The 15892-nt window shown below is 39.9% G+C and overlaps 1 protein-coding gene across 1 annotated transcript in view; it reads left to right on the top strand.

The window, feature by feature from the left end:
• drk (growth factor receptor-bound protein 2 drk) overlaps positions 1 to 15892 on the top strand; it is a 74309-nt gene that overhangs the window by 42930 nt on the left and 15487 nt on the right. Inside the window, exon 2 of the mRNA XM_075375904.1 lies at positions 15785 to 15882. Within this exon, the coding sequence (XP_075232019.1) occupies positions 15785 to 15882 (98 nt within the window). The remainder of the gene's footprint in view (positions 1 to 15784; positions 15883 to 15892) is intronic.

Raw genomic sequence — 15892 nt, 5'->3', positions numbered from 1 at the left:
CGGTTTACATTTTCCGGCGCGACATGACCGATAAAGAACAACCGGATGGTTTTGAATCTCTCTTCGTAGTATTTTTAAACCGCAATAACTGTTTTTAGAAGATATATATGTCGTATTAAAATCTCACCCAAATTCGTCCGGCCGACTCGCTGTAACGAGTTCGTTTTAACAACAGAATTTACGGCAAGCACATGTTCTTGTACAGATTATCGTTACGCGATGAATAATTCCAAACAATGCACGTCGGAAATCTTTGTAGCATTAGCGCTGGGCAGCGACGGGCGATTACATACGTATGTCCTGCCTGTTAATAAAATGTACCCGGTATTGTATAAATAGTATTTATTCTAATATAGCCGTCGACTATATATAAATATAATAAAAAATAGATTTAAAAATTTATCGTAAAATTGTAACGAATAATTTAATTACGATAATTTGTTAAGTACGGAACAAATTATTTGTTTAACGATATATACAGAATACGGTTATGCATTATAAATAATTACGCGTTAACAGAATTACGGCCGATGGCCATCTCCTCGTATTACGTCTAAAATTTGTACACGCATCTCAGGTCGACCGTTCCTGAGATGTCCGATTAATTGAAATCCGACCGCCAAACAACACCGCTATCCACGATCTTGTCTTCAGATCCGTATAAAAGAGAACCCGTCGACTACGCTCGCTCATTTTTTTCTTGTCGCGTTCGTTTTGCGGTCGATTACGCCTGCTGCATCGACGCGGGTGATACAACATGCCGCGATGAATTTTTAACACCGATGAAACGCGTCGATCGAAGTCTGCGAGGAGATCGGCGATAAAAGTTCCCGCTTACAAGCCGATATCGATATAAAGCGAATATCGAGGATGAACCTCGTAGCTGTCGACCGGTTTTTGTGACCGATGAGAAGCGACAAATCGAGGCGGATGAATCGATTCAAAACGACTATCGCATCGCACAACAATGCGTTCCCACCCGGATAGGCGTACCGAAAAACGAAGTAGGACACATTGTACGATCGGGATAGCGCAAAATCTGATCGTGCGGGTGCCGCGCAAACTCATAAAGAAGAAAAAGTAACTAAAGGAATGCAAACAGCTTCTAAAATGTAATCGCAATAAGAGAGATGATTTCCTTTTCGTTACCGCGACGGAAGACGAAACTCGGGGAATCGTTACGATCCAAAAGAAAAACGTCAGAACGTGGAATCCGCTACGTTAAAAAAAAACCCAAAACACAACTCTCTTCAATATACTTTCTCGACAACGTTCTACAATTTGAAACGCGCGTACGCGATCGACTACCTGGAAACCGGGTCGACTGCAAATTCTGTGCGATACGTAGATACGTTTAGTCATCTTCGGATTCGTGTTCGACGATTCCACGGAGCCGTTAATTTTATAACAATAATGTTCGACCGCACACATCGCCGAGGCTCTTAAAAATTTTAAATTTGAACCTACTTCACACTCTCCGTATTCAGCGCTTTACGATTTTCACTTTTTTCCTCGATTAAAGAGGAACGTTAAGGATATTCGAACGAAAGATACAGCGAGGTTGTGGTAAGCCCACCGTTCTTCACCGCCGGAACAAATGTAAACCGCGACTGTGCGGATAAAAACGTTTTGTAAGTTTCTGTAAAATATATTTTTATGCCGTTTTTTGTTCCGTTTGACCGATCTCATTTCCGAGTGACGAGCGATTATACGTAGCATTTCAGCCACCCCTCGTAGTTTACGGTTTAATTCATACACGCAATCTTTTTATCGACAAGATAATGGAGGTGGTGAATTTTAGTGATATCTGTACGATAAAACAAAGATGTAACAAATCAGCTTGTAAAACGGTAAATTAGAATTTACTGTGGAACCGATAATTTGTGTAAAAATTAACTAAACCAAAAAAACATCATTATACTTTGATGTTACAAAACCGATAATTTTTAAATTTGACGGGCAGGACACATCCCGATTACCATCGCATATCATAATTTTAATTCTTTGGGAGCGGTAAAAATAATAAATAAGACGATTATATCGTTTAAAATAATATATTATTTTGATATAAGTACGTACGTATAAACTTGTAAATAAATGAGCATCTGAACGTAGTCTGTAAACTGCAATAATTTCTCGATAGACCGTCGTAAAAATGCAGCGTACGCTAAACCGTAGCTTTCTGTATCGGTTTATAAAGAACTTATTCGAACTAAAAATGCGACGTTTGCGTTCTCGAGGAAGCACAATTTTTGTGGCCTTTTTTTTGTTTTCTTAAATGCTATTCCCGGCCTATAACTTTGACAGAAAGATTTTTTAGCGTATGCTATTTACTTATATTAAAATGCGGAGCCCTATCTTGACCGTCATCAAATTTTATAATTAAAGTTCATTTTTAATTAAATCGCATTAAGTTTTTCTTTAGTGCGGTTTAATTTCTTTTTATTTAATTTTATTATCTGAACTTATTAAACTTAGTAATTTGTAAAATCAAAAATTTATCCCGCCGCCATTTTGGGTACAGACATTTTACCGACTTTTTATTTATACCGTTTTTCTTTTCTTAAAGAGACCTTTCACACAAAGGGTTACCGTTTAAGATATTTTAATTACAACCCCTGGGCCACGCCCGTTGAAATTTTATTTCTCGTCAAAAGGTAAAATAGTTGACCGATACGTTATCCTGAAAGTTACAGTATTCTATTTGGAACGGTTTTAAAGTCGTCGAGGAATTTCTGTACTTTTGACTCGCTCTGTATGAACGTTCTGCTTTCAATTAATCAAAGTTCTAATGTCCGTATAATAATCTCCATTTGTTGTTCCACAGAATGTTTCTCTACTCGATTAGGAGAAAAATAAGTTTTTCAATAAGCTTCGGGTTTTCTTATGTCGTGTGTTTGCGCGTGCACAAGGTAAAGGATAAAGAATAGTTATTTCTCAAGCTTCATACTAGTATTACCACGATGGAACGGACGTGAACGGTTTTGAAAAAAAGTTTGAAGAACACTTACTTCCAAATATTCTAACTAGTTTCATAATTATATTAGATAATGCGACGTATCATATCAGGCAAATAAACAAAGCAGCAAATCCTAATTTAAGGATGGAAGTAATATAGTCAAGAGCGGTTAGAGAAGTGTAGAATACCTTTAAAGTCTGGAATGAAACGAACCGAATCGCGTGAAATAGAAAATATATCGTAACTGAACACGTTAAATATGTAATCGACACAATAGCGCTTAAAACGGCCACCGAATAATAAGATTACCATCGTGTGTTATTTGCCGGTGCGATGCAAGGGTCTGTGTTAAAAGCGTTGCTTAGCTGCCGATAATAAAGATTTTAACCTGACTGTAATAGAAAGACCGTTCAGAAAAAGCCCGTGGAAAATTTGAATGAACTGGACTAAAGCAAACAGAACTACGAGTATAAGGCTGTTGCATGATGTGATGGGTTTTCAGCGGGAGGCTGCAATTACGCAGATACGGAACGCGTTTGATTTGATTCTCTACCGTATTCGATTAGGTTTTGTAAAGCAACAAACATCTTCAGTTTACCTTTTCCGTTTTCTACACGTGCATGATTATTTCTTTAAGAGCAGCCTTATTAAATTTCTATCGTTAAATTAATTAATATGAAAACATCATTTCAATTCTGAACAAGGTAGGAGATAGCAATTATTTTTGAATGGCCGCTGTTGCCAAAGCATTAGACAAAAACGATCTGAAACTTGATGGGGAACAAGATAGGTCCGTATCTTAATATACGTACATAAAAACATTTTTTTTTTTTGAAGTTCTACACGATGGAATGGAGTTTATAAAAAAATAGCCACAAAATCTTATTTCTCAGGAATAAACATTCATTTATTGTTTTTTTAATAACGTTTTTATAAACTAATATAGAAAAAACAAGCTTTAGTCCGGTATATTTTGCGTTTTTTCATTTGCCGATCTATAATAAATGCAATCTAGTTTTTCAAATCATCATCCGGTGGAGGTCCCTTACGCTACCGTGTCTCTATCTGTTTCTGTCTCGAGCCTTTTTCTTTGTCCTATTCATCTATTATAACTTTATCCTTCTTCCCGGCTTCCTTTCTCCTACCGACCCTAATCGGATAACCTTTCTTTTGCATAAGCGCTATCTTCTTTAATCGTGTTCGTTACTTACTCGTGTACGATTCTTAAATTAATCTTCTGTCTTTTCATTCTACGTTTTGCTCTTTAAGAATCTCCATCGTTCTCTCCCGTTTGACTCTGTTAAATGCCTTCTCTAAATGTACGAAACACCGATTCGTCCTTTTTCCTCTCTTTACAATCGTCGCCCCCCTCTCTCTACCACCGTGAAGTGAATATCAGGATTTTCCTTTCACCGAATCTTGGACCTTAAAAGCATTTCTTAAATTCTGTTATACTACTAGAGAATTTTTAAAATAAGGGAAAGTGAAATCTCTGTCGAGCTGAGTTCATATTTTTTTCTGGGGTGAATATTGTTTTTGAAATTTGTTAGTCTCAGACAAAAGTTTGTTAAATTCTTTGCAAAAATCTGTCCGATTTATATTTCGTATTCTATATGCGTTTTACGGTTTGATGTCCACAATTTTTTAATATCGGAAAATACTTTTCAGGTCGCTGTGATCTTTCTTACTAAGGACGGAACGTACTTCACAGTCGAGTAAAATTTTCTACGAAGAATATCATTAGCGTGGAAATTAGAAAGTACTTCTACGCGTTTTTCATCCGTGCAACTTTTTGTTTAAATCTCATAATTTAATCCTGACTTTATCGATATAAAACGCTTCATTCAAAACTTGCTGTTGCAGACATTATTTGTTGGAAATAAAGTCGTTATCGAGTTAAATTTCAGTTTCTAAATTTGATTTGATACTTCAGTCATTCAAATTTTGTTACCTTCAATAAATTTGAATTCGTTATGAAACAAAGATGCTTACTTGATTGCGAGTAAACTTAAATTTATGATACGTCATTTTCAACAAAAAAAAAAATCCGTACAAAATTCTAGGACCTTTATCTTCCAACAGAAAATATGATTTTAGCGGCTCAAAATTCTCGCAACAGCAAGCAAAAGAATTAACTATCTTATTTTATTAACTAGCATCATCTTAATCATCTTGTATCTTATTTATTACTAGTTATCTAGTAATGATTCTACTTGTAAAAGTTGAAAATCCTCGGGAATCTTTCAAACTAGACTAAAATTTTAACTTTGATTCTTACTTTTGAATCAAAAAAATTTGAAATCTTTATGATTTGGTGGCATCCCGGTATACTGAAATGTATGTTAAATTATCAAGTTCTTTTTCAGTATGAAAAAATGTATATAAAATCTTAATAGAAATCGTAATTTCGGTTTCGGTTCTACCGATTGAAAATCTTTCGTTAAATAGTTTTTTAATTATTTTGTATATACTGTTTTGATCTTAAGTTAGGTCGAAGATTTATAGCGTGAAACAAAAGAAGACCTTTGCTAGGGCTAATTGTTTTCATCTTTAGCGTAATTAGCTTTAAAAAAAAAAACCATTAAAAATTAATAAAATAAATTATAAGGATGCTGCTGCGACGTTCTCATCTGCGAAGATCGATGCGTGGAAGAATCTTCTTCGATTCTCCATTATTAAATGCTTTCCTTTATGGCGCACAGAAAATTCACCGTTTCATTTATCACTGCGTACAGCGTGCACGGTTTCATCTTTATTTTATATGGAAACGCCTTTGCTAAAATCTCACGGAGGTTACTTCTTCCTTTTTATTTTTACGGTCTGTTTTTTAGGACCGCTAAATCCGAAGCGTTCGTGTCGGCTGCGTTGGCCACTGCTTAATTAAATATTATAAATCGCTTTTGAGATTTGAGTGCGACGCGGAACGATAAATGTCGCTCGACAAGACTATGTAACCGTGAAGAATCGGAGAAAACAGGAAAACGGTAAACGCGATTGCATTTAGGAACAGGAATCGCTTCTCGGCCTCTGGCCCCGTGCTGTAAAACTTGTGTTCTGCAACCGGTTGCAACTTGATTCTGCAAGTACAGCGTTCTACGTTCTCGTCGTCGGGGTTGACAACGATCAGCAGCGGTTAGTCAACCTGCGTTGCTGTGAGGAGTTTAACCGAGCGGCGGCGTAGTGTGTTGCAGGAGTGCTGCTGTCGGCCAAATAAGGACGTTTCCTTTGTATACAACGTGTCCCCAATTCGTCCAGCGAGGACCAGGCAAAGAGGGGGGCGCCAAGTCAGAAGTGCGGCGCCCAACGAAGTCTGGGAAGGAGGTAAGCGGAGACGCTGCATCCGTTCCCGCGCCCAAGGCACCGGAGGTTAAGCCTGTCGAAAGGCAGGAGGCCTCAGGGGCTGGAAGTGTGGGACGGATCGAGGAGATGAGGGCTGAGTGGGCCAAGATCTCCTCTAAGAAGGAATCAAGAGTCGCGGTGGAATTACGCCACCTAGTCGACTCTTATTTGAGCGAGTGTATGTTGATGGTGACCGGGCTGGCGTTAAAGTGTGAAGGCCTCCAGGGTGCAAACCTTGCGCTGGATTAAGTCGTTAGTTGACTATCCGGCAAGGTAGACCAGGTAGTGGAAGGAGTCCGAAGTTTCAAGCCGGTAACGGGTGAAGCTTTGGGCGAGATCCAAAAATCTATTAAGAGAGTGGAGGAGAAGGTAAAGAAGCCTGTCTCCTTCGCTTCAATAACAGCCGCGCCTGCGCCTAAGCGGGTAGGTCCGCCGCCGCCAGCACAGGCGCCGGCCAAAATTAAGCGGGCCACTGTAAAGGTGGTCCCAATTAAGCCTGGTCAGGGGGCTTCGTCTGCAATGACGGAGCTAACCCTGAAGAAGATCCTGGACCCGAGGAAGGAAAAGTTCCAGATTTCCCGGGTCACAAAAACAAGGGATCACGGTGTAGTACTGGAGGTCGTAAATGAGCGACAGGCAAAACAACTGCTGGAGGCAGAAGTTCTTGCAAAGAACGGGCTGAAGGCTCAGCTGCTAGCCGAGCGTAAGCCTCAGATATTGGTGTATGATATGCCAAGGGCAACGCGAGTGGAGGAGCCTGAAATCCTCACTGCGATCCACGGTCAAAATCCAATGTTGGATATGACCGTCGAGGACTTCCTTAGGGAAACTAAGGTGATCCGGCAGTTGGGGAGAAAGGAATCCCTGAAAAGTCATGATGTTGTACTCGTGTCGGGATACTTCCAGCTTGGATGGAGTATCGATGACTTGCTGGCGAAGTTGGGCGGGATTCTGGACAGTCTCCCGGGCACCAGAGTGTTGGTTGCCCTGGATGCTAACGCCAAGTCTACCGCCTGGGGTTCTCCACTCACAGACCCCAGAGGCGCTGGTCTCGAACAGTTCGCAGAAGCCAGGAACCTCTACCTCATTAATGATGCGGAGCAGCCACCAACTTTCTCCAGCGAACTGGGAGAGAGTTATATAGACGTCACCTTCGTGACGGGTGACTTGCTTCGGAGGGTAGGTAGTTGGACTGTCTGGCCCGAGGCCAGTGTGAGCGATCATAGGCTTATAACCTATGATATTGCTTACGGAGGCGGTCTAAGGGCACCAAATCCAGGTCGCTATAACCTAAGGGGCCTGGATCAGCGCAGGCTGAGGCGGGTATGCGATGCTGCATTGCAGGGATTGCAGTGGAGCATGGAGTCCAGGGAGGAGGTGGAATTGATGGCGGAGCTAATCGGCCGGGCCATCAAGACTGGCTGCGACGAGGTCCTACGGCGGCCTAGGCCAATGGACGGACCCGTCACAAGCAGCCAGTCCGCTGATCTGAGCGTGCCTGGAGCCATCATGACCCCATTTTCCGGGGGGTCGTCTGTGGAAGGCAGACGGAGGCCCGGCAAGAAGTGGTGGTCCTCTGACCTTAGCGTGCTGCGCGCAAGAGTGAGGTCCGCTCGGGCTAGATACCAGCGTTGCCCCCTAACGGGGATCACTGTCAACGACGTCCGCGCTGAGCGTCTGCGGACCTTCCGGCGTGCCCGTAATAAATATGTTCACGCCATCAACGAAGCCAAACTCAAGTTTTGGAAGGACTCCATGCGGGAATTGCAACGCGATCCCTGGCAGCTCGCAAAGTCTTGTTACAAGCCAAAGCCATTGCACGTGTTGTCCAGTGTTCGATGCGGGTTAGGTGGTCGTGACCACACTTTAACATCCGTGGCGACCTACCGGGCGTTCCTGGATACTCTGTTTCCAGATGCTCCGGAGGGTGAAGCGGAAATCGGCGTCAGGGCGGGTGAAACACCATTCCCTGGCGTTCGGACCGTGGAACCCGATGATATAGACCGAGTGGTTTCTCGAATGGCATTAAAGAAGGCACCGGGGATTGACCAACTTGACCCGGATATTTTCCATCATTTATTGCCTGTCATAAGAGAGCCACTGGGCAGACTGTTCACGGGATGCCTAAACTGGGGCTGCTTTCCGGCTTGCTGGAAGGTGGCTTTGGTAAGGGTAATCCTGAAACCTGGAAAGGATCCTGGTGAGGTCGGCAGTTATCGACCCATAAGCCTCTTGCCGGTTCTCGGCAAGTTGCTGGAAAGGCTGGTTGTGGAACGGCTCGAAGAAGGCATCGATATGAGCTGTATTCTAAATCGAGGCCAATATGGCTTCATGAAAGGGGTTGGCACCGAGGATTGCATCTTAAATGCTCTTACCGAGGTGGAAAGCGCCGACTGCAAATATGTTTTGGCTATTTTTATTGATATAGAGGCAGCATTTCCTTCTTTGTGTTGGAGTTCTGTCCTCTATGCTTTGGAACGCCGCGATGTTCCCGAAGCCATACAGGCCGTGGTACGAGACTATTTGTCTAACCGTACGGCCCTGTTTAAAGATGCGCACCTAGTTGTGGAAAAATCCGTCACCAGGGGAAGCCCGCAGGGTTCCGTTCTCGGTCCCCTGCTGTGGAACCTGGTGTTCGATGGATTTCTGGGGTTGACATTCCCAGAAGGAGTCACGGCCCAGGCTTTCGCCGATGACTGTCTCCTTTTAGTTCGTGGAAATTCACGACCACAGCTGGAAAGTAGAGCGCAGGCGGCTTTGTCAACCGCCGAAGGCTGGATGGACATGCAAAATTTAAAGATTTCTGTGCCCAAGACGAAGTTTATGCTTCTAAAGGGCGCAGACAAATTATCATGCAGTCGAAACCCCCACATTAAGTATAAAGGCTGTGTAATCAGCCGAGTAAGGGTTCATAAGTACCTAGGTGTTTTGTTTGATGATAAGTTGCTTTTTAGCAACCACATTAAACAAGTAGCGGCGGACGCCGTCTCTGTGATGCACAAACTTAGAAGGATTGCTCGGAAAGACTACGGGCTTTCTGGTCGCCAAATGTACTTAGTGTACCGAGGTGTCTTCGAGAGTATGATCGCATACGCGGCGCCAGTTTGGGCGCATAGGTTGGAAAGAAATAGAGCACTGCTTCTAAATTTAAGGAGTGCCCAGCGCAGAGCTTTAATTGTATGCACTGGTGTTTTTAAAACAACCTCCTATGAGGCTACTACCGTATTGGGAAAGGCTCTCCCAATCGATTTAGTGGTGAAAGTTCGAGCAGCCATGTGGAAGTTGCGAAGAGGTCGGGAAACCGAGGTATTTGGGATACGGTTTCGGGCCGGGCTAGAACCGGAACGGAACGGTGATCACAATGCACCGGGTCTAAATTTCGAACAGTTGCCCATTTCCCGCCTGCGGAAGAGGCTTTGGAGCCTCGCGATGGAGGCATGGCAGCATGAATGGCACACCACGTCTAAGGGAAGATCTCTGTATAGATTTATACAGGATCTGGGGGGATGGTATGCCTCAGGTTCATTTTTAAGGGCGGCGGGTGCCCAAGTGCTCTCCAACCACGTGAATTTGATGCAATATCTGTTTAGGTTTCGCCTAGCGGCTGATGAGTTGTGCGTCTGTGGGGAGGTCCAGTCGAACGAACACCTAATGTTCGACTGCCCTGCTCTTGGGGGGGCCAGAGACCGGGCCACCCTGGAACTTAGAGGTCAGGGGGAAAACTGGCCGCTCATAAACGGCGAGTCAATGTGGCGTGAGCCGCATTGTCGGACCGTGTGGGAGTTCCTCGATGAGGTTGCGATGTTCAACCGTCATCGGTAGTTTAGGTTTAAATTTATGGGGACTTGATGATTCCTGTGGCGTGTCGGTGAAAAACCTTCCTGGAAATAATGGCTGCCATCAGCCGATAAAGCTCCAAGCGCTTAAATGGTGGACAGACACTAGCTGGCAAACAGCGACCGAGGCGTGGCGGTTTAAATTGCCGTCTTTTTAATTTGTAACTTTTATTGTTTTAGTTGTAACAAGGGGTGCGCCTCCCCGATTTAGTTTTAATGTGACAAGTGAGCGGTAGGGACACATAGGCGGGTGCTGTATGGCGCCCAGCTTAACCGCTCACGCAAGATAGGAGCTCATTAGGAGCAATTAGGATAACGAGGTCGCAAATCTGTTTCGAGGCACAGTAGCCGTTTATTGGCACAGTACATTTGGTCTATGCTCTAGGGCGATCGAATGGGGTGGTGGCGGGAGAAATGCCAGCTAACCAAATTAGGAACAGGAACCGGCTAGGACATCGTACGAGAAGGTGTTGATAGATAGAAATTTCAAATGACGGATGGGATTATGGAAAAGTGAAAATACGCGGGAACAAAGAGATTATCGAAGGGTAATAGTACAAGGAGGAGAGCGGCAGCCGTGACAGTACCTGTCCTACGGCAGAACACTATGAACGAACGAATAACTGAAATAAAGCAAAATTAAAGATCGTTTCGCGCTCTGAATAAATTCAATCCGAATTCACAACCCGCATTTTGAATATCCTATAGTTCTCTTTTAGAGAAATTGAAAAAATCAGGTCGTTTTTAAGAACCTTTAACAGGTTACCTTATCTTTACAGAATAAGCCATCAAGCTTGGATCTGTCTTGCCTTAAGCGGGACGTGAAACGTAACGCCTTATTATACACCGCCGTTCTCAAAAAATCAGACGCCCTTGATTACATGAAATAAATACATATGGAATAATAAACGAAGCGTACAAATATACAGAAAAATATAATTAGCGAAAAATTCATTTACTACTGACCGCTGTGTATTTTATATACAGTATTAATAAGAAAATGCGTTAAACAATATATACTTAGTTAATTTCTTTAAAAAAAAAATCAAGAAACATAAACGTAGCAAACATAATTAATACAAGTAAGCTACGGAAACAAATAAAGAAAATAATCTAGAACATTAATATTATAAATTGGAATTTTTCAAAAAAGTTTATATTAACCTATTTAAAAATATAAACATACACTTACGAACGAAAGGAACATTTTCAACACGTTGAGTTATGTAAAACAGCGCATCTGTTTTAATAGCTTTAATTCGGTTGATCGATGACCACTCTGTGAACTTAAATGTAAAGTTGTTGGTAATATATTACCTGATCAAGTATTTTATACCGATGATCAACCCGTGGATTAAGCTTACTGTTTCAGTGAGTTCACAGGTGATTTTTTACTTGATAATTACAGAGTGTCTGTTTGTATGTGTGTGTATATATATATATATGAGTATTATCTTAAATGTAATTTATTTAAGTTTATTTTCCTCTTGATCGGTTACAATTAAATATTAACAAGACATATTTTACTTAAAAATATTATCTTTATTAATCTCTTGGGTTAACCGTTCGACTACACAAACTTATAAATAAAATTCACTACGTTACACTTAGAATTCTGTTAGCATCCTCAGGTGACAAATACACATCATGCAGAATCCCCTTGCATTCTGCCCATCCTAGATAAGAATATTTTGTCCCCACCCTTATTGTAACAGATCCCTCTACTCACACATGACTCATCTTACCTTTAGATAATTGTTTGTATCTCTTTAATAAATATAAATTGAAAAAATAACTAAACTTAAAAAAAAAAAACAGTATTTTTAGAACGTGTAAATATTTACGTAGTTAATAAGCATTTTAAATTTAAAAATAAATTATACGAATAATGCCACGGTTTAGCGATGGGATCACCAATCTCAACTATGGAATATTTAGAAAATTAACAATAGTATAAACTTTTTTGAAGTTAAGATATAAAAAAGAGGTTATAAAAAAAACGGTGTATAAAACAGACATCTTCAGGCAGATACCTAAATTTCCTATCAACACAACCGATATCGCATAAAAAATCAGTAATCAAGAATCTTGCAAATAGAGTAATAAAATTTACAAATCCGGAAAATATCGTAAATAAAATATTTAAAAATACAATTTATAAACGCTATAATAATATATCGGCTGACCATCCTAATAAAAATAATGTTGCGTTACCGTATGTCGCAGATCTGTCTAAAAAGATTAAAAAATTGCTACAAAAGGATTTCGCAATAGCCCGTCAAAATTACAGCGATCTGAATAGTATGTTCCCCAAATTAAAATCACCGATAGAAAAAATCAAGCCGACGTAGTATACAGCATTTCGTGTAAAGGTTGTAACGGCCGTGTACGTTGTACGAACATCTCGATACCTTAAAAAAAGAATAGTAGCCCGTAAATATAGAAAAAAGGAAGCGACAGCGCTCACTAAACATAAACGCTCGTTTGATTTCACCGGCATCAAAATATTAGACGAAGAACAAAATACGCATAAAAGGACCGCTCCAGAAATGATATACATCAATAAAAATACAAACTCTGTCAACAGTAGAACGGACATAGCGGGATTAAGCAACATATATGTTAATTTAATTTAAAAGATAAAAATCACGTATTTATATTATAAATTTAGTTTTAAGGAAAATCGTGTTTAATATTTGTAATTTTAAGAAAAATATGTGCGTTGTAAAGGTTCAGATTATATAAAAAGATACACGTAATTATCTAAAGATAAGATGAGTCATGTGTGAGTAGGGGGATCTATTACAATAAGGATAGAGATAAAATATTCTTATCTAGAACGGGTAGATCGGTTAATTTCTTAGTATGCAAGAGAATTTTATATGCTGTGTATATGAATGTGTTGTCATCTGAGGAAGCTTAGAGAATTCTAAGTGAAACGTAGTGAATTTAATTTATAAGTCTGTATAGTCGATCGGTTAAACTAGGAGATTAATAAAGATAAAGTTTTTAATTTATATATATATATATATATATATATATATATACTGGTATCCCCGACGCGGTTAGGGAATGTTTAGCTGGGGCTCTATTCCTAGAACCCCTGTGTTCATTAAATTCATGCTTGTGAGAATAATATGATAAATAAAAATTAAAGCCTGTTCACTTATAAAAACTATTATATCAGTGTATTGTAATTTCTTCAGAGGAACAGTTGGTCAATAGAGGATCCACTAATTGGTTTTTAGATTTCCCTTCGCGGCTTCGCCCGCGAAATACATAATCAGAATTACAAACGTAAATTACCATCACAATATTACCTTTACGAGATATTTATCTCGTAAAGATTGATTCAAAAGCGGTGGTAGCTTAAAACGACAAAAACGTAAAAAAATTAACTTTTTTATCCCTTTTATGTTAAAACTGAAAAAACCCCAAAACGGTTTATAAATATTTATTTGAATAGTATTTGCAATCCTAAACCGAGTGAATATCTCGTTCAGTAGAGTCGGAAATGGGAAAATCATTTCAAATTATTTTTTTTACCTTTCTTTTCACCCCTCCCAAGGTCGAATTTAAAAAGTATAGAAATTCAAATAAATTAAAAAAAAAAAAAATCAAGTTGATATCTTCATTTCTTACAGATAAATTAAAAAAACACTAAATTTCATTATTACTCCATTTTAACCCTTTAAACTAGGAATTCAAAACACCCTTTCTTAGTATGCATTTACACCGGAAGAACTTGTATACAAATTTTCATAAATTTATTTCAGTAGTTCTTGCTGGTGTTGATTATGAATCGCGCCCGCATTTTTTCTCTTATTGATGTTCTATTTGTTTTCACTTACATTACGTTGTTCAAACGTCGATGAAAATTGTTCTGTTTAAAATCGTATCGCATTTCCGATCTAGTTTGTGTGTTTTGTTTCTAATTACAGTAGAACTTTTAAAATTTGTGCTTAATTTTAATAAAGGTTATTTACACGTGTATATAAATTTTCTACAAAGTTAACTAGAAATTTTTATTTGTTTATCGGTAAATTAACAAAGTTATTTTATTTCAAACCTAAAAAAATGTATTTTCCAACATAACTTTTTCATGTTTTTCTTAAAACCTAAGTGAGATAGAGGTCTGCGACCAGTTTTATTCAGTTTCTTAGATCAAAAACCATAAGCAAGTACCAGATTTACCCCTTGATTTGTATCCCAAGAGTTTTAGTATGGTTTAATTTCTAAGAGGGAGCAGAAAGCACATCTAAATGTTTTACTAGCCAAGACTCGCTAATTTACCATTTTCTGACCTACATTTTTTTATGAACTTTTTTTCTTATTTTTGGTTATAGAATCATCTCCCGAGAGATTGCCGTGCAGTTTGGCATCACTCTGTATATAATACCGTACAGTGTGTAGTAATATGTTATAATTTAATAAAATAATTAAACAATATTAAAATAAAAATAGTTTGACATGAGTATTACTTATTATTTTCTTATTTAATCTTTTCCGTCGTCAGAGGGGAAATATTTTATACACACCATGCGGTCTCATACCACAAGTAGTGTGGAACTCTCCCTAGCGGGCCAACCCACTAAAACCCTCTCGCCCTCTACTACATGAAATGCCGGACCCACTGTATGTTATTATCACAGCACTGCATGTGAACTGTCTATCCGCTTCTCCATTGCTGGTCCATGCCAGTATTTTACTGGCTCTATGTGGTTTATTTTTATTTTTTTTTTAGCTCCACTTGAGGCCAGGGTACCTGCCTCAAGGAAGACAGGAAGACTCAGAGGTAGTTATTCACTCCTGGAGATCTTCCGCCGACTTTGTTCAGATAATCTTAATGATATGGTGGTCACCGAGTGTTATGGTCGTTCGGTCTGTAGCATAACCCCCTAATGATGTTCTCTGAGATAAGCACACCGAATTCTCACTTGCGTATTTCTCTAGGCTGCAGGAATTGATCACACACACACACACACACACACCGTGTGTTCTGCAGTATCCTGCTCGCAGCAGTAATCGAATTCTACCGGGGGTCTAGCGTCACAAGTATCCCTTAATACACCTGTGACCGGTAAGGAACCGGGTCAAATCATACCCCAGTTCCCTGTGTTTTTGGCACAGCCATCTCTGGAAGTCAGGGATCAGCCTGTAGTTCCATATGCCATTCATCAACTGATCCCATCTCTCCTGCCACCCGCAGAAGAGATCCGTTTTATTCACCCGCATCCGTTTTATTCACTCCCCTGTACATCTACTACCTTTTCAGAATGAGGAGATCCAGGGATGCAAATCTGCCACTACGCCTTCGGCATCGCCTGAGATGGTCCTTTACCCGCACCATACCTGAACGCAGATAGCCCTGTATACAGATGACGACAGCTTTGACCAACACTTCTGTTACGTGTTGGGAATGCAGCATTCTTATCCATCCACACCCCGAAGTACTTTAACTGCAGGGCTAGGATGGACGTCTTATTTAATTTGGAACCCATCAATTGTCTGTTCTTATTCCTGCCTTCACTTCAACCTTAGGTATTGTACGTCAATACATAATTGTACCTTATTTTTGGAATTTTCTGTATATTAGATTAAACACTTTTTTCTTGTTTGCTAACATTTTGATATTGATTGCATGTTTCAGATTTTGAATATGGAAGATGATATGAATTGGTATAGAGCTGAATTAGATGCTAAAGAAGGACTAATACCTAGTAATTATATTGAAATGAAAAACCACGAGTAAGTTAAT

This window comes from Lycorma delicatula, chromosome 9 (genome assembly GCF_047948215.1).
Source record: "Lycorma delicatula isolate Av1 chromosome 9, ASM4794821v1, whole genome shotgun sequence".
Classification (NCBI taxonomy): domain Eukaryota; kingdom Metazoa; phylum Arthropoda; class Insecta; order Hemiptera; family Fulgoridae; genus Lycorma; species Lycorma delicatula.
This window is presented reverse-complemented; position numbering and strand designations above follow the sequence as displayed.